This window comes from Typopeltis vanoorti, chromosome 3 (genome assembly GCF_054136105.1).
Source record: "Typopeltis vanoorti isolate ZY-2024b chromosome 3, IOZ_Tvanoo_1.0, whole genome shotgun sequence".
In the NCBI taxonomy this organism is placed as follows: Eukaryota; Metazoa; Arthropoda; class Arachnida; order Uropygi; family Thelyphonidae; genus Typopeltis; species Typopeltis vanoorti.
Window position 1 is genome coordinate 130,358,245 of NC_143551.1, and position 22,354 is coordinate 130,380,598.

The window sequence follows — 22,354 nt, forward strand, 5'->3', positions numbered from 1 at the left end:
CTAGATGATGGAGAGAATCTTTTGGTGAGCAGATGAGGTTAACTAGAGAACTTAAAGGAGGTCTTTAAGTTATAGTGTTTTAGAACAAGTGAAACTTTTACTGAGGTGTCCTAGATATAGGGAATAGCAATGGAATTTTTGTATTTTTTGTATTTTGATTTTTGGGGATAGGGAAATGGGTATGAGGGGTGTTTAATGAAGAGTTTTGTGAAGAGGAATGCCATTGTCTTAAAAAGTATCCAGGATGTGATCAGAGCAAATGGTTTTAGCATGATTTGCAAAGGTTGTGATGACACCATATTGCAGGAATGGATGGATAGATAATGGATGTACCTTCCAGTGTGGGTAAGTTTTTTGTAGATATAAATGATAAGGCTCCATTGGGAAACTGGGTGATAAGAGTGTCAAGTTTTCCTTTTCAATTGTGAAAGAGATCCTCAGGATTTTGCTGTTGAAGAGTACTGAAAAATGTGACCAAACAAAGAGAGAGAGAGATTGGTGGGAGGGGGAGGCAGAGAGATGTGTATAAGGTTGCTATATTGGATGGGGGATATAATGAAAAACTGTAATGATCCTCAGAAAAACATGGTTTTGAACTTAAGAAAATCCTCAACATACCTCCTACAAGCATCTCACCATTTTGCAAAACACCTCACTAACATGATTTTACCACACATAGGAAAAACAACACCATTCATTAAGAACAGTGCACATTTTATTGAGAAGGTAAAGGATATATACATAGAACCTTCAGACATCTTGGCAAGTTTGGATGTAGTCAGCCTCTTTACAAATGTTCCCAGAAATGAATCAGTGAATCTCCTTGAAGACCTTTTTCCACCAGACATTGTAGGACATATAGTCCTACAATGAGCATTGTAGGACTATAAGCATTGCATAAAAAATGTGTTTTTCATGTATCAAGACAAATTTTAGGAACAAAAAGAAGGATTGGCAATAGGCTCTCCTCTCTCTCATCAGCTTTGGCTAATCTATATATGGAAAATTTTGAAAATAATGCATTAAACAACTATCATAAAAAAACGAAAATTTGGCTTCATTATGTAGACGACCCACCAACACAGGAAGATTTCTTAATGTGACCTCACACCACCACCTCAGTCAAAAAATAAGTTTAATAAAAACCTTGAGAGATAGAGCTTACAATATTTCCAGCACAGAAAAAAAGAGAAATGAAGAATTACATTATTTAACACAGATTCTCAGAATAAATGGTTTTGAACCTAAGATAATCAAGAAAATCCCCAATACACCTCCTACAAGCATCTCACAAAAGCAAGATTTCAAGAACGCAATCACGCTATCATACATCAAGAATGTTACAGACAAATTGGCCAAATTACTAAGCAAACATAACATTCAAGTTGCTTTTCTTCCACTAGAAAAAATATCAAGATTTCTACATCCCTCAAAATCTCCATCACCCTTTAAAAAAACCAGGTGTATATAAAATTCATTTATACAATGAATTTACATATTAGCTACTAATATTAGCAACTTCCACCAGTCATAATGTACTCTGTCATAAAACGAACATGTCTTATATTGAAAAAAACTGTTTCGCAAGGAAATTTAAAGAAGCTGTTAATATGCTTAGAATTCCAATAATGCAACAAAAACTGGGGCCTAATTCTACACCAAGTTTGGTCAAGTTTGATAAAAAATATACCTAGGTCATACCTTGGACAGTGTGAACGTGAACAACAGAACATGACAACATCCAGCATTGTTCAAACTTAGCATGCACAGATTCTGAATTCATATTTTTTAATTTAATGAACAGTTAGATGGCCATAACATCATAGAATGGACTATTTTGAGTAATTTCTCATTTCTTGTGTTTAAACTTTTAGTTATCCTTAACTCCTGAAGATGTAAGTCTAACAACATATGAAACTTGTTGGGTTTGTTTATTTTTATTTATCTTAATAAACATGTCGTCGCAATACCGGAATCGTTCTTTTGAGGCAGAGGTAAATATCAGCACTCTGCCGTGAATTTAATTCTCAGTAAAGGTTGAAACATATTTAGGAAACTGCTTTTACTATGTGATGAAATTCAATGAAGGATCCAGTGTGAACTTGTTTTTTTACTGTAGTAATAATACTCAGGCAATTAGTAATGAATTCGGCTGCTTTCAGTATAGAAAGAGTAAGAAAGTTATTCCTATGCACGATATGAGCATTTGTTCATAGCAGATAAAATATGGATGAAAATAAGAATATAACTTCTTGTCAATATAATATATAAATACTACGAACCAACTTGCTAGCTATATGGATCTACATTTTGGATTTGTTGTTAAGCAGTTGCCATGCTGATTGACTAAGCAGAGAATGTTTCCAATTTTGTTCAAATCCTATCATCAAGTGGACATGAAAGCAGCAAATGATTTTTACAACCTTGTGAAAAACTACTACCAACACTACTTAATGGAAGTGGCTTGAAAAAAGAAGTTCTATGTCTGGTCCAAGAATAAAAGCAAAAACATTAAAAAACATTTAAAAACTTAAAGAAATTCTTATTATTACCACCCCACCTACACTGTCACTCAAAATATCTATTACAGCAAAGTTGAATCATTATTTGGAAACAGAATTTTCCAGGTAATGTTCTTCTTCCCAGTTAGTAGAGCATCATCCTACATCATCTGTTTGATCCAGGTGGAAAGAGATAATGTGTCTTTATGCTCAAATGCAGGCATCATATAAAAAAAGAATAGAAGTGTTTGTGCTAGAACAACACTAGATGGAGCATCTCCTCCTCCTCCTCCAAGTGAGTTGGATGAGGAGTTTGTCCACTTTTGGAGGGATGTCTTTTCACGCTGCCACCCCCACCTACCTGATTTAGTCCTTCCTTCTGTTTCAAGGCCTATTCTGAAAGCAGAACATTTCCATCGATCCTCTTTAGATGAAATAAAGTCGTCATTTCCAACTAGTTTACCAGCAGTGGGGCCAGATGTCTTAACTGCTGCAGAGCTTTGATAGGTTCCTCTGCCTATCTTGCAAAATTTACCTGATCTACTTCTGTTTACGAAATGTCTACCATCACATCTTCATCAGTCAAGAACAGTGCTCATTTCAAAGAAGGGAGATGCATCTATAACCTCTGACTACCATCCAATTATAGTTGCTCCTGTTTTCTTATGTCTCTTTCATAAAGTGTTAGCTAAAAGTCTGCAGTTATACATCCAAGAGGATTTTAGAAGAGAGCCTTCATCCCTGCAAATAGCTGTGCTGAGAATATCTTCATTCTTTCCTCTTTCTTCTCTCTGAATCCCAGTGCAAATTCTGCCTCTCTTCATGGCAATTCCTGGACCTCCAAAAGGCCTTTGATAGTGTCTCCCTTCAAGCTGTACTTCGAGCTCTGTCTATTGCAAGATGTCCATTAACTTTTCTCACCTACATATCAGAGATTTACTCTGTAAATTCCCTTACTATCACCCTGGGCTCCAAATTGACATCTATCCCAGCACTTAGAGATGTATGCCACAGATCTCTCTCTCTCTCCTGTTTTCTTCAATTGTGTCATAGATGAGTTTGTTTGCTCTTTTCCAAGCCATATTGGCTACTCTCTTGACACAACTACTGTTAATGCTATGGAATTTGCCGATGACCTTATACTCATAGCCTCTAGTAGAAAAAGCTTTCAGGACTGAACCAAGCAGTCGAGGTTTAAACATCAGTGTGACAAAGTCGAGTACACTTACTTTTGTCCCCTCAGGTAGAGATGAGAAATTGAAGGTTGAGTTTTTCCTTGCATGGCATGTCCTTGCATTCTATCTCAGTTCTGGAGGAATGGAGATACCTTGGTGTTCTCTTCTGTTCTCTCAATGGCTGTTCCTCTTTCCCACCCACTCCAGGATCTTTTCTTACTTCTCTCTGTAAAGCTCCACCTAAACCTCAACAGAGGTTCTTCATTCTGAATTATTTCCTTCTTCCCAGACTCTACTATAGTTTAGTCCTAGGTAAAGTCTCTCTCTCTCTCTCAATTACTATCCTGGATGGTTGTGGCAGTTTGCTCAGCAGTCTGTCGGTAGAAGTGAGTTGACAAAAAATAAAGGCATTAGTTGAATACTATCATTTATAAATGTAATGAAAAAACCATTAACTTACTCCATTAATAGTGTGGTAAGTTAATAATCATTAACTTACTACACTATCAATTAGTAATTAGGTGTAAGATTAGTTCACTGTGCTCTATTTTCATAAGGCACAGTAGGCATTAAACAGGTGGGGAGAGGGAGAGATTAGAAAAAATACTTCTTACAGGATAGGAATATCACAAAATTAAAATGCAAATGAAGATACCTAAAAAAAAAGATACTTACTCGGACTGTGTGGTGGTATTTTAGCATTACCAGCCAAAAGTAAATATATGCCTGCAATATATTTCTGGCTATTAAAAATATAATAAGAAATAAAAATTAAAATAATTATTATTGAAATAATTTATATATATATATATATATATATATATATATATATATATATATATAAACAGTCAACTCTTCCTATAGAAAACTCATAGGGGTTCAAAAGAAGAATAGTTTATTATTAGAGTGAATGTGTTATTAAAATGGTGTTTGCTCTACTGAGAATTAACTAGTAATTTTTTATAAGATAACAATTAACCTAGCATCAAATTACAAGAAATACATAACACATATTAATAATAAAGCTTATTTAATATGTGGATGCTATCTGCATTTTGTGCTGAAGTACATAAGCACACAGTGAAATACATTCAATCATGTTGGTCAACAAAGTTAAGCATGTAAAAAAAGAAAAAGAAAATTGTATACACATATGCACAAGAGAAACATAAGCAAAGTAAAAAAAAACTGAGAAGAATATTTCTTCAAGTTTAATTTGTGAGGAGAAAATGATTTTTTAATTTTATTTGATTTAATTATTCTATTCTATTCTTATTAGTGCCTTGTGTTTTGAATTAAACCATGATAAAAAAACTCAATGGAGATGATTCTTGTTTCCTAAAGAAAAACATACAGTGCCAGTTTGGTACAATATCCAATGTAAGATTTGTTTAGGAATTGCTTTTTCAAAACCGTATAGACCATCCATAACATCTAAGCCATTTTACCAAAGTGACACAATATACTTTGCTTTGGAATCACATTTTGAAACAGTACATTTTAAAAATCAAGATAACTGGCTGAAATTAGCAAACCTGTTTGTCTCATTTAAAGATCATTCTTGTTTTCCTAAGGAAAATCATCAACATTTCTCATTACAAATTGAATAAACTAAATACTATTCAGAAAAGCTGAAATATTCTTCAGCTTTGCTGAAATGGCAAACTTGATAGCATTGTATTTGAAGACATACAGATTGTACTCCTCAGGAAACATATTCTACATCGGCAGAAAAAGCAAGTAGAACCAAGCTGACGTGCATGCATATGTGTGGGGGGGGGGGGAGAAAGAGAGAGAATTAACTGGTAACAAATAGATCATTAATCAACCTAACTGCTCTCTTCTGTACAGCATTAACTTCTTTTTTAAGGATCTCTCAGAGAAACTGCCAAAAATAGGATTTTTCATTTGTAAAGAGCTGATAACTGAATGAAACTGGTAAAGAAAGAAATGATAAGAACTTGAGTTAAGATTTTAGGAATTAGTGAATTGAGATGAACAAGAATGGGTCACTCTGATAACGATGATTTCATTACTCTAGATGTATTACTCTAGACATGAAAATTGAGAACATAGAAAATACACTTTGGGTTACAATTCAGTGTCTGTCAGAATAAAGGTTATCCAATGAATGTTATATAAGTGTATGCACCCACTACAGATTCAAGTGAAGATGAGCTAGAAGAATTTTACAGACTGCAACAAGTAGTAAACAGTATTGAAAAAACAGGAGAAAAAGATGTTGGAAATTTCTTTTTCCCACTTGGTTAGACTATAAATTATATATTTAGTTTATCCAAGTATCTTCAGGACTGGGGCAATTCGTGGCAAAGGTGAACTGAGTTCTTATCACTTTCCTTAGTATCCCATAATGTAGAGCACATCTCCTTGTGGACATGTATAATGCTATGTATTATGGGAAGGGTCACTACCCAGACCGGTTTCGACCTTTATTGAAATCTCTTCAGTGGGAGCCAGACCCAGAGGTGATGCCAAGGTTGAAGCAATGCAGAACTCATATTTCCATATGCCAGTTGCCAAAAGGTGTCACACCTTATTATTGAATTACTCTGGATTAGAGAAAGAAGTATGAAAATAAAGGTCAAAACCGGTCTGGGTTTTGACCTTCCCATAATGCATACAATTATACATCTGCAAGTAGATATGCTTTATATTATGGGATACTAAGGAAAGTGATGAGAATTCAGTCCACCTTCGCCACGAGTTGTCCCAGTCCTGAAGATACTTCAGGCACAAACTTTGTTTGCTTACACTTGGATAAAGTATTAAACTAAATATATAATTTATAGTCTAACCAAGTGAAAAAAAACTTCCAACATCTTTCTCTAATCCAGAGTAATTTAATAATAAGGTGGGACACCTTTTGGCAACTGGCATATGGAAATATGAGGTCTGCATTGCTTCAACCTTGGTATCACCTCTGGGTCTGGCTCCCACTGAAGAGACCTCAATAAAGGTTGAAACCAGTTGTAGTGACCCTTCCCACAATGCATAGTATTATAGATGTCTGCAAGGAGATGTGCTTTACATTATGAGATACTAAGGAAAGTGATGAGAACTCGGTACACCTTTGCCAAGAGTTGCCCCAGTCCTGAAGATACTTCAGGTGCAAACTTTGTTTGCTTACACTTGGATAAAGGATTAAACTAAATATATAATTTATAGGAGAAAAAGAAGAATGAAGCATCATAGGAAAATTTGGTTTAGGACTGAGAGAAGATGAGAGAAAGGATGCTTGAGTTTTGTGCCAAGAGAACGGTTTATTTATTGCAAGCACTTACTTTCAACAACATAAAAGAAGATTTCACACATGGACTTCACTTAACAGTGAATACAAAAATCAGATAGATTATATGGTTGCTAATAGAAGATGAAGAAGTGTTATCCAAGCAGCAAAAACAATACGTGCCGCAGATTGTGGAAAAACAAATCATGACTCATTGATAGCTGAAGTTAAATTAAAATTAAGGACTAGAAAGAAACAAAAGGACAGTATAAAATGTGATATAAATTATGTAAATGAAGTATTTAAAGTAATTAGAATTATAAGAAAATTATAACTGTGGGAGGAAACAAAATGTACAGTAATAGAAGAAGCAAAGAAGACTAAGCAACAAGGAAGTAAGTTTGTAAATGGCTTTCACAAGAAGCTATTCAAATAGCAGAAGAAAGAAGAAAAATGAAACTTCAGAAAAACAAAGACATGATTACACAATTGAGTGCAAATTTCCAGAGACAGGCTAGGAAAAATATGGAAAAACATCTAAACAAAAGATGCAAGGAAATTGAAGAAAGGTACATTGCAGGTAGAACAATGGTGGCCAAGGCATCCTTGGGTAAATTGAATCTGCGTAATTTAGTTCAGTGCAGTGTGTGTGAGATGTATTAGTCACAAAAGTTGAAGATTTATAGAAGGAGAGAGAGAATGGTGAACGAATGTATAGTAAGACATTTTAAGAGTGAGTGCCAGCTGGGTGGAGGGAATGAGGCACGTGTTAGTAGAGCAGACTGAAAAATGTTAATGTCAGAATTAATGTTGAACATGTGGTTGTGGAAAGTCGGGAGGACCTCAATAAGGAAATAGCAGACTTGCATATTATCTTACACAAAACAAAGTGCAAAACTGAAAAATTACAAAAACATCAAGAGATTAGCAAAGCTAAAATTAAATAAATTAAATAAAATAAAATAAAAAATTAGAAAAAATGCAGAAGGTCCGAGGTGAGAATCAAAATTACATGAATAAACAAGAGAAACAAGGTAAGAAGAAAATTTTGTATAGAGATTTTATGATCAGAGGAATACATAATAACAAAAACATAACAAAATCTTGTTTCCCTAGCACAAAAAATAATACTAGTGATGCTATCAGGATGCAGAATTGTGTTCTGATAAATACCTAGAACAAAATGATATTAAAACGACTGATATAACCACAAGTAAGAACATACTAGTAGCAGAGTTATGAAGGTAACTTATGTTCTTATATTCTTATAACCTCATATGCTATTTCTTGTGGTTATATCAGTTGCTTTAATATCATTTTTGTTCTAGGTGTTTATCAGAACTTACCAGACCCCACTTTATGGTGAAAGAATTAACTGTTATGGTTAGCACTAATGACCTGAGAGGTGAGAGGTATTCTATGAAGGAGGATGTGAAGGAGTTCTTCGACAAAGTGAAAAAGAAGAACAAGAGGGTGCTGATAGCAAACAAATCAATACGCAGGTTGTGCAGTAGGAAGGATGTAGGATTTGTGGTCTGAGTTTGACGGATGGAAGGATTTGTATAATGCTGAATTAATTAAGACTGCATTTAAATGGTTTTGGTGTTAGATGCATACAGAGAGTTGGTCACCCAGAGTGAAGAAGTACAAAGTCTGTGTGTGTGTGTGTGTGTGTGTGTTGGGGAGAGAGAGAGAGAGAGAGAGAGAGAGAGAGAGAGAGAGAGAGAATGACCAACAAATTCAAGATCCAGTTTCCAGCAACAGTATTGAATAGAGTAATCAATTCAAGAAGTAAAGGTGGTTGGGAGCATAAAGGGATGCTACAGTTTCTATAAAGGGATGCCAAAGGTTTCAGGAACAAGGAGGAGGAGTTTTTAGCATCGGCTGGTGCAATCTGGCAAAATAGTTATAGGTATTAGTAAGACTTAGCTAACAGCAGATAATATAGTTACAGGGGTAGAATGTGAAGCATTTAGTATTTTGAAGATGAAGATAGGATGGAGCGAGGGGTACTGGTAGGGTGACCAACTTTTGAACATGAAAATAAGAGAGATTCTTCAGACAAACACACAAATATTTACATTTCCTGTTGTAATAGATTTCACAGTATGATATGAACACAGATGGATAAGAAAATAACTATTTATTAACTTATTATTAACACAGGACAAATGCACTCCTTTATCACATCCAGGAGTCTATGAAGTGCCCTGTTCTTGCCATCAAGCTTACTACAGACAGACAGGAAGAACTGTGGACACCTGCCTCAGTGAACACAAAAAATATATCCGACACTTTCACTATGGCAAGTCAGGTCTGGCTGACCATGCTTTGGATACCCCTGCACACAGGATTAATTGGAAAGAAACAAAAGTAATGCACAGAAGCTTCTAAAAGTCAGAGAGGTTGTTCCTGTAATCAACAGAAGCCTTAAAACATACTCCAAACCTTAACAAGTATGGCTGTGTAAATCTACCAAAGATTTGGGAGACAGTCATCCTAAGACCAAATTAATATTTATTACTTTTATTTTATTTTTTAAAACTTTCTAAGACTATCATTTGGACTACTATTTCAAAACTTTGAACTTTTTTTTTGTAACCTAGATGGCGCCATATTAGGACTTTAGTCTTGTGTTGCATGCTGCAATTATTTATACTAGCCCCACTGTTACACCAGATTGTGGTTGTCTTGCTTTTATAACAAACTTTGTGTTGTGTGCTCTGAAGATGTAGGATATAATACCAGCGAAATATTAGCTTCTAAGTTAATAAATAGTTATTTTCTTACCCATCTGTGTTCATATCATACCGTGAAATTTATTACAACATGTCTGACGAACACATAAGCCTATCCACGCATATTTACATTTCTTTTTTGATGGTGTTTTTACATTATTACTTTCCGTTTCACCATCACTATCCATCATGAAAATATAGTATGGAACTCGATGTTCAAGGATACTGAAAATACTTTGAGAATGAATGAAGACACAACGGCTGATAAGAACGCAAGATAGGAAATAGATCGATTATTAAAATGGTGGCAAAGATTACAAGATCAATGCAATGATATAACATCTTTGCTGGAATACCCATGTATATTTGTTGGCCAGAACAGAATTATATTGATTAGAATTTTCCAAACTATCGATATTAGTGTCAAATTGTATTTGGCGGTTATAATATACATTGAAAAACTAACGACAATGATTGATTATGAAAAATACGGGAGTATTTGAAGATCAATACGGGAGCCGGGATGATCTAAAAAAATTAGCTAACATACGGAAATTCCCAGGAAATACGGAAGAGTTGGTCACCCTAGGTACTGGTGATGATAGCAGATAGACAGCAGCCAAAAAGAATAGGAGACAGAACAGTGGATGGCAGTTCTTCTGACAGTCTGGTGGACTGAGGCCAATAAGACAAAATATACAGTTAGTTGTTGTTAGAGTCCAGACAGCTCCAGGGATGATGTGGAAGACACGCATCAGCAAATTAGTACGAGTTTAGGTTGGGTAATGGTAATTATTACGTGCTTCAACCATGAAGATATAAAATGAAAAGAGAAAAGATCACATAGCAAGAAGAAAATGAAATTTATATACCTACTGAGAGATAATTACTTGAGGCAGCATGTGGTGGAGAGGAATAGGAGATATGAGAGTATTGGATCTGGTCAAAGGATCACAAGAGCTGTCCAAAACAGGGTAGCCACACTGTCTATGATTTGGAAGTGACCATGCGTTAGTTCCATAACACAGGGAATATTCTATCAAGAAGGGATATATGTGTGGAACTACAAGGTAGGTGATTATGACAAGCTTAGAAAGAAGCTTGAAGCTGTGTCATGGAATAAAATAAGCCAGACTCAGTGATTAAAAGAGATGGCGACGTTTGGGTAGTTGATGCCCAGGTGGTGGGAACAGGGCACCCACTAGCCTGTAGCCATAATAATAAAGTAAATTATTATAAAAATAACCAAGATCTAGTTAGTAAGATACGGGAGGAGCATGAGACAACTCCGAGGTTTACCAGCGCCACCATCTCTTTACATGGCGTATGGAGTGCAGATAGTTATAAGGACTTACAACAGCTTGGGTTTATGCAGAAGGATATAAAAGCTCTTTCCTTGAGGGCCCACAGGTGGCATGGCGTTGCCACCAGAGAATGACTACAATGATAACTAGAACAGGCATAGGGTAAAAAACTTGTAAAGGCTTAGGTCTATATCAAGTCTGGATGCGATGTACGGGTAGTACTGCCCATAACCAGTACAAAGATTAATAAAAAATATATATAAAAAAAATTAAAAATTAAAAAATAACAAGTGGTGTACCACAAGGATCAGCGCTTGGTCCACTGTAATTTAATCTGTACATTAAAAATATTGGAAAGGATCTGACAATCGACATACAGCTATTTACTGATGATGCAAAGATAGATAGGGTAATCAGGAATGCTGCTGATATGCAGTACTTGCAGAATGATTTGAATAGGCTGGAATTGTGGGCATGGGAAAATGGCCGTCAGTTCAATGTCAGTAAATGTAAAGTCATTCACTTCAGCATGATTAGATATCCAATGTCGTATTATATTGGTGGTTAGGCTAGAAGAAACTGATGAGGCTAGGGATCTTGGAGTGTTATAATAGATAGGAAGTTGAAGTTTGGGGGGGGGGGGCATTGGCAAAGATTGCGAATACAACCCAAACGATAATTGCAATGTTGAAAAGAACGTTTATACGTAAAGATAAGGATATTATTTTGCCTCTTTACAAGACCTTGATAAGACCTCACTTGGACTATTGTGTGCAGGTCTGGTCTCCTGCTTTCCGTTGATTCTGATATACTGGAGAGAGAGTACAAAGGAGACTGTGGATTGTGGAATACTGATTATGAAGACAGATTGAGAATTTGTAGACTGCAGACACTAGCAAACAGGAGAAAGAAGGGGTGATATGATTGAGACTTACAAACTTCTGAAAGGGTCATACAGGATTTCAACTGGTGGAATTTTCCAATCTATGGAGGGTGGGGAAAGGACGAGAGGACATACTTGGAAGCTGAGAATGTAGGCCGTCAAGAAAGGTGCGAAGGCTAGATTTTTCTCTCAGAGGTGGTGCGTGATTGGAATGGATTGCCTTTGGATGTTGTGAGTGCAAGCAGTGTGAATGAATTCAAGAATATGTATGATAGCTGGTGTGTGTAGTATGTGGTCTCCCTCGATGAGTCTCTGATTCCCTGGAGGTCTCTCTTAATAATAATAATAATGTCCACAAAATTTCAAGTCCCTATCTACCACAACTGCACTCATCTCTTCCACCTCCTATCCACCACCAATCCTATACTCTGTATCTCATCTCTGCTACCAAAATTTTAAAAACCTTACACTTTGCTACATTAAACTGAAATCTCTACATGTTTGCCCATTCAAACAGTCAATTTAGGTCTTCTTGCAAGGCTACAACACCTGCTCTACTTCTCATTACTCTCCCTAACTATGCATCATCAGCATATGACCATGTAAGTCCTTTCCAATGCCATTTTCATACAAATTAAACAACAGTGGCCCAAAAATAATCTCCTAGGACACACCAGTAGTGATTTTTCTCTTCTGAGACACCCCCCCCCCAACACACACAACCTGCTGATACTTGTCAGATAGTTAATCTCCAATCCAAAGCACTAATCTACTATCCAACCCTCTGTGTTCCAATTTAGCTACTAGTTTGTCATGTGGCAATCTATTGAAAGCCTTTGCAAAATCTAAATATACTACTATATATGCATCTCCCATGTCCAATGTATTCGTCACCTTGTTATAACAAGTAATCAGATTGCTAAAATATGATCTTCCTTTAGCAAACCCATGCTCTCCAATAAAGAGAATTCTATTGCTGTCCACCCAGTTCTGAATCCTTGTCCTCACTAGCTTCTCCAACACCTTGACCATAACTCCAGACAAATAGATTGGTCTATAATTCGAAGTCTTAATCTTATCACCTCCTTTATGAAGCAGAACAATTTTGCCATCATGTCACTGATTTGGAATTTGGGCTAATCTAAGACTTATGTTAAAAATGTACGTTAAAGTCTCCCTGGAACATTTTCTCAAGACATAGGGTGATATACCATTAAGTCCCATGGCCTTGTTGACATCAAGTTCACTCAATTCCTCATATACCTCCTGCTAACTCACCATCAGTGGTTCCTCCTCCATTCCCACTGCTTTCAAGTTCTGCATTATGTATGTTACAATCACAAGGAAGGAATACTTTAATGAACTGCTCATTAAACACCTCTACTATATCATCCTCCTATAATTAATCTTCCTTCTACTGGCCACATATCAAAAAATTCCCTAGGATTTCTTTTAGTGTCATTTAGTAGCTGCTGCTGCTCCTATTGCTGTTTTTCTACCCTTACTAAGTGAGTCACCTTCTTTGCTTTCTCTTTGTACTCCTCATGTAACTGATATTTCCAGTCATCTTGTGCCGCCTCCACAATGCCTTTTTCTTCCAGATTGCAAGCTTCACCTCTTCAGTCATCCATTTTACACTTACCTTATTTAATCTCCTGACCTTTTGCATACACTCAGTCATTACCTCTGCTAGATACTTCTTGAGTGGATACCAAGCAGCACTGATTTTCTTCCCATCAAATTCCTCATTCCATGATATTACTGCAAGCTGCCTCCTGAGTTTGTCATAATCATCCACATATAACCCTTTCTCACAAAAGTCCTGATGTGGCTTCCAGCCACAACTGAAGGAAGATGTTGACACTTCATTTACAACAAAAATCTCTGATAAGATAATCAAATCCAAGACCCTCGGTCCATGTGTGGCCTCTGTTAAGTACTGCTAATGGTAGTTATATGTTAAAAACTCAAGAAATTCATTCTCTTTGATTCCTGAGGCCAACTCTTCTTTCCAGTCTATATTACCATAACTGAAATCATTCAAAATGATCACCCTTTTCTTATTAGCCAGATGAATTTGCCTAAACATGTCCTTCTCACTGCCTTCCACATTACCAGGTCTATAGCAACAACCTACTAAATATTTCTTCCTTTCCACCTCCAACACCATACCAATTCTTGCTCCTAGCATCTCCATCCTAAATGGGCACAACCCCTCTGCCATCATCAATAACACTCCTCCTCTTCCACTTTTGCTTTGTCTGTCTTCGTGAAAGACTACATAATCCCTCCATCTCTATTCCTGTCAGAATGTCATCATCCTCGTTCAACCATGTCTCACTTATACCAGCAATTTTGGGCAAATGAACTATCAACTCTACAATTTCATTCCCCTCGTTTCAAATACTTCTAATATTGTAAACATACACACTAGCTCATTTCCATTTCTATAACAAGTCCCACTAACTGCACTTCTCAGACATGACTCCTTTACACTCTTCCTTGTCCATTTCTATCTATCATCACCGATATTACACGCCTCCCATTAGCTACATGTCCCCCCCCACACACACACACACATCCTTGATTGTCTTAATACTTTCTTTCACACTCACACAACTACTCCTGAAACCATCACCTACACTTTTCACACAGTTTCCCCCTGTCAACCCTGACCTCCCTAGTACAAATTAGAACAAATGGGGATGGATATGAAAATGATTATATAGATACATAGGTGGCTGATGAACAGATACCAAAAAATTATATATGGATGAGCTGAATGCAAGAGAAAGCAGGTGACTAACAGTGTGCCACAAAGGCTCTGTGCTTGAACCACTACTATTTAATTTGTACACAAATGATACAGGGGAAAAAAAATGAAGGGAATTATTCAGTTGTTGCCAATGATGCAAAATCGGTATGGTGATAGTAAATCAAAACAAGGTAGAGAGTTTGAAGGATGATTGGAAAGTTGTGATGATAATGGCCATTAAGGAATTGAGGTGCACGTGTCTTCTTATATATTCTAAAAGAAAAAGAACAAATTATTACTATTTGATGAAACATGGTGGTTAAAGGATTTTAAGATATGTTCTTTCTTGTGGGTTATATCAGTTACTTTAATATCACTTTTGTTCCAAGTGTTTATTAGAACTTTTCAGTCCCTTCTCATAGGATAACCCTGTTTGAAAGCCCACAATTTACATAAACATTTCACAATCAGTACTCTCCAGATTCCTTGGCCTACAGCATCATCCTATTAAATATATTCTCCTGTAATTTCGACTTCACACTATACAGATTCAAAATCGTCACATATATTACAATTTTCAAAGTTCATACTTTGAGGGGACAATTTCTCTGCTATTATTAACAGTGTTCTTATTAGCAGTTCCTATCCTTCTGGAAAATTGCATATCCTTCCATTTCTATTCCTGACAGTACATCATCCTTGGACAACAAAGTTTACTCACGCCAATTATTGTTGGGCATACTAACTCATTCAATGCAACAAACTCAGCTCTCTCTCATTTCTAATACTTCTTACATAAGTATATAAAAATAATCTCTCTCTCTTTGAGGTCATCCCACCATTACGCTTTTACTATTAGCTGATATACTACATCTCTCTCTTAGGTCTGTTCAATCCTCTTTCCCTGAACCTGACCACCATTTGTATCTGCCTCATCACTACCTTCATGCACTCCATCGTTTTGTCCTACCATAATCATATTTTCAACCTTGTATTCATCTTTCCTCCTGTCTTTCCACAGCCCGCTTCACTGTGCTAACCTGCTTCACAAACTCTCTGATCATAGTTATGCCAACTTAATCTTGATTCTGTGCTTTCTCAGTAAACAATATTTTCTTTACATATCCAATACTTAACCCATTCAAATGTACTCCATCAAACCATTCCCATTTGCTTCAAATTCACTTCACTTCACAGAATCACAAACTGAACACCCTTTGCCTCATGCAACTCAGTCATCTTACCATTCATTATTTCTGCTCTCATTCTAAACTCGTTATTATCATATCTGGGTAACACACTAATCACTTTCCCGATAATACTATTGGGAAATAGTATTACTGGGAAACCAATAATACTATTTCCCAGAAACACAACTTCCTCAAATCCCTATCTCCATTTATTTTCTCTCCATCTAAGTCATTTGCCATAACTAATACTAATTTTGATACCTGCTCTTTCCTTCTGCTAAGATATTTAAATATCTTAACATGATTTTGTTTACTACGATAACAAGCCAAAAGGCTATTTTACCGGCGACATAAGTTAAGTTTAAGGGAGATGGTAAATCCTGTATTATTCTACAGCTGGGAAACTCGGATCGAAATCCTAGAGTTTCATGCTGAAAAAACTATCGGCAAGCCCAAGTGTAAGTAATCACTTGGGTAGTATAACACCAGGGCAACTCGGAGCAAAGATGGAGCAAGCTCCGTCACGATCCTTAATATTCTCTCATAATGTAAAACACAGCTCCTAGGAGATGTATTACTGTTTTACATTATGAGAAGAGGTCACTACCCAGACCGGTTTCAACCCTTTTTGAAGCTCATCAGTGAGTAGGTAGAACTGGAATATCAAGGTTTTAAGTGAACTGAACTTATATATACCTCTACTAACGAATTGCTAAACTGGTGTACTTATATATATTGTTATTACTAGGATAACAAGTCAAAAGGCTATTTTATCGGCGACATAAGTTAAGTTTAAGGGAGATGTACTACCCAAGTGATTACTTACACTTGGCCTCGCCGATAGTTTTTTCTAGGATTTCGATCCGAGTTTCATACCGTATTATATAGAATAATACGGGATTTACCATCTCCCTTAAACTTAAATCATGATTTTGTTTACTTTTTATTGTTAGTGAAAATGAAATAAAAGATGTAAAAATATTGTTATGTTGATAATATTTGTGGAAACAATATTATAAGAAGAATACAAGCGAAACTACAAGCAGTTATGCTTGTAGTTTCACTAGAGATTACACTTATGACTATGTTATGGGTGGAAACAGCAACACGAAGAATCTGCAAGATGTACATACCTTCCTACATTATAGGAATTAAAATTCCTGCAGACTTTTATTATTTTTTTTATATTGCAATGAAATAATCATCAAGTGGAAAAGAAACTTCATTGCACCACAAATAAACCTATTCAGTCTGCATTACTGAAAAACTCATTTTCGCTGTTTGTCATGCCCAGAATGACATCACAACCCAGTTGTTGTGATGTCATTTCATACAGGTGCAAATGGAGAAAATACAGCGTATGCTCAACTAAGACAGAGCAATGTAGTATGCAGTGATGTAGCCTCCTATTTATGAGATTATTTTCAAATTGTATGTTGAACTTCCTATCAATGTAGGTTTGAGGCTACATCACGAGTGGTCAGTTATTTAGAGCTTGTGCAAAATAGGTGATATTTATCTCCTATTTTACACAAGCTCTAAATAAACTGACCACTCCCAATGAAATTTTCCATGTTCCTGCCTATTTTTACAGAGTGGTCTTTATACTGCTGATTTTCATGCCAAATTTGTTACAGTTGTTATTCAACTTAGTTAGGGACTCCTAAACACCAGATGTGTTCAGGCATACATGATCAGAAAGCAAACAGCTAAGTTTAATATCGCTGATTCTAATATCAGGTTCAATGCCACTTTCTTTCATAATGTGATTCATATAAATGATGAATAAGAGTGGAGATAATATGCATCCTTGTCTTATTACTTTTACATCAAACTGTCGTCCTGTATTTCCTTCAATTCTAACTGCTGACTTACAACTAAAATATAGACTATGTAATGCACTGTATAATTGTAGCATTTTAAAAAGCTTTTCACCGTGCACCTTGTTGTATGCTTTTTCCAGATTATGAAGACAGACTGAGAATTTGTGGACTACAACACCAACAAACAGAAGAAAGAGGAGTTATGATTGAGACTTACTAACTTCTGAAGGAGTCATAATGGATACCAGTGGATGAAATTTTATAGAAGGTGGGAAGGGAATGAGAATACATCTATGGAAGTTGAAAATGAATGCAGTGAAGAAAGGAGTGAGAGCTAGAATTTTCTCTCATAGAGTGATGTGTGATAGGAAAGGATTGCCTCTGGAGGAGGCAAACACAGGTAGTGTGAATGAATTCAAGAAACGGTGTAACAGGTGGTGTGGGTAATATGTGCACTCCCTAGATGAGTCCTTCATTCTGCAGGGGTCACTCTTAATAACAATAATTATAGTAATAATATTACTAAAAACGATAGAAGCAGGTCCAGTATTATGAGAAAACTGTTGTTTTAAAATTTTTGCTAGAAAATTTCGTTTTTTTTTTCTTCCTTTCATGTAATTCAAAATGTTTTGATATAACATTTTAAATTTCATTTGAAATAATATAATTTTTTTCTAATATTTAAAAACACATATGATTTCTCTTCATATCTCAGTACATTTTGGCCACCTCATCTGATTCATGATGTGCAGTTTAGATGTATTTTTTCCCTAGGAAAAGGTACACATATTTTCAAAAAAGACATTGAAATTTTTTTCAACAGCAACTACATCCAGATCTTTATGAAGTGTATGAGGGTGGTCTGAAAAGTTCTCAGCCTAACAATGAAAAAACGAATTTATAATTTCAAAATTATTTTTATTTTTCAACATAATCTTCCTTGAGACTAATACATTTATTCCACCGATGCTACAGAGCCATTATCCCATCCCTGTAATGATTCTCAGTAATTTCTGCAAAATACCTCTCTATAGCTGCAATCACCTCTTGATTCAAAGAAAGGTGACCAGCGAGGAAGAGTTGAGTTTTGGGAAGAGACAGAAGTCACAGGTAGCCAAATCTGGGGAATAGGGTGGATGTTCCAACAATTCATAGCACAGATTCCTTAATTTTCCCATTGCCAAAACACCTTTGTAAGCAGGTGCATTGTCCTCATGAAAGATGATTTGTTTCTTCTGCAAATCGGGTCTTCTCATACAAATTTTTTTATCTAGTCTGGTTAGAAGATTGGAATAATATTCCCTGGTTATTGTTTTACCCTTTTCAAGATAATTAATAAACAAAATGCCTTTAGCATCCCAAAACGCTGATGCCATGACCTTTTCTGCTGATGGAACCGACTTTGTCTTCTTTGGCACTGAAAAACAGGCTCCTATCCATCGTTTTGACTGTTGTTTGGATTCTGGTGTATAATGGTGAATCCAATCTCATCCATAGTAATAAATCAACATACAAAATCAGTTTTCTTGTTAAAACCTCCAAGAGCTGTTCAGAGATTTTCATGCAAGTGTGTTTTTGATCTGCTGTGAGCAAGCACAGCACCCATCTTGCCAAAGCTTTTTCATTTGCAATTCTTCATACAAAATATATCCTACACATTCTTTTGAAATGCCTATAGTCTCAGCAATTTCATGCACATTGATTTCCGGTCATCCAATACCATATCGTGCACCTGATCAATGAGATCTGGTGTTGTTACACTTTTTAGACGTCCTTCACGTGGATCATCTTCAAGGCTGGTACAGCCATGTTTAAACTCAGCAGCCCATTTCTTAATTGTCAAAAATGAAGGAGAAGAGTGTCTAAACTTTTATGAACTTCAAATGAATTTTTTTGGTATTAAACCTTCTTTTACAAAGAATTTTATAACTGCACAATACTCAATTTTATCCATTTCAAGGGATACAGACAACACTTTTGCTTCAGACAGCAGTAAAAAACAAACTACTTGATAGAATGACTTGCAATTTCACATGGATACTTACGACTGATGTAGCAACTTAGAAAAAAAAAAAAATCTTCCCGATAGTGTTGCCATCTATGGTCAAGGCCAAGAACCTTTCAGACCACCCTCATAATTTCATTCCTCAGACTGTTAAAAGCATGCTAATAAAAGTGGTCCTGTATTAAAATCCTTGCTAATCCTTCATCCACAGAATCTACTTGTCCTCCCACCATACCAAGAATATCAAAGTAAGAGAAAGAATAAGTTGAACTAAGCTTAAATTACCAGAAAATGTAATAGAAAGATTATAATATTACATGTTGAACTGATCCTGTAATGATATGACTATTTCAGAGGAGACAGTAATTTCATTCAGATATTCATCCTTGAAATAAATTAGACTATAAGATGCAGACCAGATCATTGTGGACTATAATGGCATAATATGAGTGATGTGTGTTTGGAACATGCTTCCTTCAGCTCACCAGTTCAGGCAAGAAATTTAGAGTTGGAGTTTAAAAATCTGTGCTCAATACAAATCTAAGTATTTTTTTTCTCTGAGATACAGCACTATCCTAACACAGTGTACATACTTCGATATGAAAACAGATCTTATAAAGTAAATATTTTACAGATTTTTTTCTTCCCTATAAAAGAGAGTAATAATGATTATTTCCTACGTTAGCAAATAAAAAATGTAAACTGCTGATAATCACATAAGGAATTATTGCACATCCTGTTATCATAATTACAATATTAACATTATAAATCATATCAAAACTTACGGAGTAGTGGTAAAATAAACAGAAAGTCCGCTGCTGTCTACTTCTTCTTCTGAAAAAAAAAAAAATTACACTATAGTGCAGTGACATACATAACAGTTTGCTAAACTGTTAAGGAGATTATTTTCTTAAGACAAAGGGCAGTGGCAGCACGAGGCTTGAAATTGTGGGGATGCTGCAACTTTAGAAAGATGCATACACACTGTAAGTACAGTGTATACGTGTTTGGATAAAAATATCAAAATTATGGTAAAAATTTTTTAAAAAAATTAAACTTGAAAAAATATTGTTTATTATCGATAAAATTATACAGTTTGGTATAATTCAAAATTACTTAAAAATAAAATATATTCTTCTTGTTTTGTTTCATGAAAAAATATTGTTTATTATCGATAAAATTATACACTTTAGTATAATTCAAAATTACTGTATTTGCCGGCGTATAAGACAAACCGCTGTATAAGACGCACCCCCTTTTTCGTACACATTTTTTAGGAAAAAAATTTTATCACTGAATATCATAATGAATTTAAAGTATTTCAAATATAAAGTAATATGTAGGTCTACTTTCAACAAATACCTAATCTAACCTAGGAAAGAGTACCCACCTTTTAATCGTCAAAACCCAGAAATTCATCTCCAGAGCTAAATGAAGAGACACTCGAAACCTCTTCTAAATCAGATCTGAGTCCTCACACAACAAATTGTCCTCTGTACCATCCGGTGCATTACTAATTCCACACTTCTTAAATGATTTAACCACTGTCTCAGTTTTTACAGCATCCCATGAAGCTTTGACCCATCCACAAACTTGCGAAATGCTAGGCCTCTTCCTTCTTCCTGATAGCGTAACCTCAAAATCTGAAGATTGCATCCAGCTGTTCCATTTCTCTTTCATAAATCCCTTAAATGGTTTATTAATACAGACATCTAAAGGTTGAAACTAACTAACTAGTTAGACCTCCTGGAATTAGAGCTAACTGAGTTTTCAATTCCTCGAGTTTATTTGTAATTTCATCAGTTTTGTGAGAACGAAACTGATCCCAAACTAGCATGACAGGCTTCTTCAACAGTCCACTTGGGCGCCTAGACCAAATTTTATCTATCCATAACTTCATTCCTCCTCCATCCATCCAGCCTTTTGCATGAACATGTACAAACACTCCTTTAAGCAATTTTTCTTTGGGTAGCGTCTTCCTTTTAAAAATCAAAAGTGGCAGCAATTTTGTCCCATCACCACAGCAGGATAAAACAACCGTATAGTGAGTTTTTTCGTGCCCCGAGGTTTTAATAGTAACACTTTTAGTGCTCTTGGAATCTACAGTTTTGTTTGAGGGCACATCAAAAGTCAGCAGAACCTTGTCCATGTTTCCTATTTGCACAAGTTCAAAATTTTCTCGTTTCCTTGCGTTAATGACGAATCGTTGAAATTCAATCATTTTTTCTTCATATTCAGCTGGCATCTTTTGTGATATTTTTGTTTTAGTCCGCATACAGAGCAGGTTTCTCTTCATGAATCTTGAACATCATGATGCCGATCCAGCAAAGTTGGTGATCTCTCTGTTAGTGGCTATCACTTTCGCTTGATGAATAATCATTTTTGTAGACACTGAAAGTCCCGCTTTTCGGTGGTCTAAAATCCAAGTATTCAGTTCTGTCAAGTTCTGGCCATTATGCAGTTCCACTTCGCAGGTTATTTTTACTGTGAGTTGTTTTTTTCAAATCCTCTTCCTGATTCTGCTAAGTTCTTATCATTTTCTCAGTTGGGGGTGGTCCGAAATGCCTCTCTGCAGCCCTGTTTCCATGTCCTTTAGTATACGCAAACACACATAGCTTGTATGCAATATTGTAACAATGCCGACGTTTTTCAGCCATATTTTGCCAAGAAATTTAGAGAAAATTTAATGGCAGAAATTTATCACCGTTCACTACTGCGACAACAACTGGAAAG

The 22,354-nt window shown here is 35.7% G+C and overlaps 1 protein-coding gene across 9 annotated transcripts in view; it reads right to left on the bottom strand.

Moving 5' to 3' along the window:
- LOC150108568 (peptidyl-glycine alpha-amidating monooxygenase B-like) overlaps positions 1-22,354 on the bottom strand; it is a 521,418-nt gene that overhangs the window by 337,306 nt on the left and 161,758 nt on the right. For all 9 annotated transcript variants that reach the window (XM_090390860.1, XM_090390858.1, XM_090390856.1 and 6 more), the window contains 2 exons: positions 20,407-20,455; positions 4,352-4,419 (listed from right to left, as the gene is read on the bottom strand). In XM_090390860.1, coding sequence (XP_090246986.1) covers positions 4,352-4,419; positions 20,407-20,455 — 117 coding nt within the window. The remainder of the gene's footprint in view (positions 1-4,351; positions 4,420-20,406; positions 20,456-22,354) is intronic.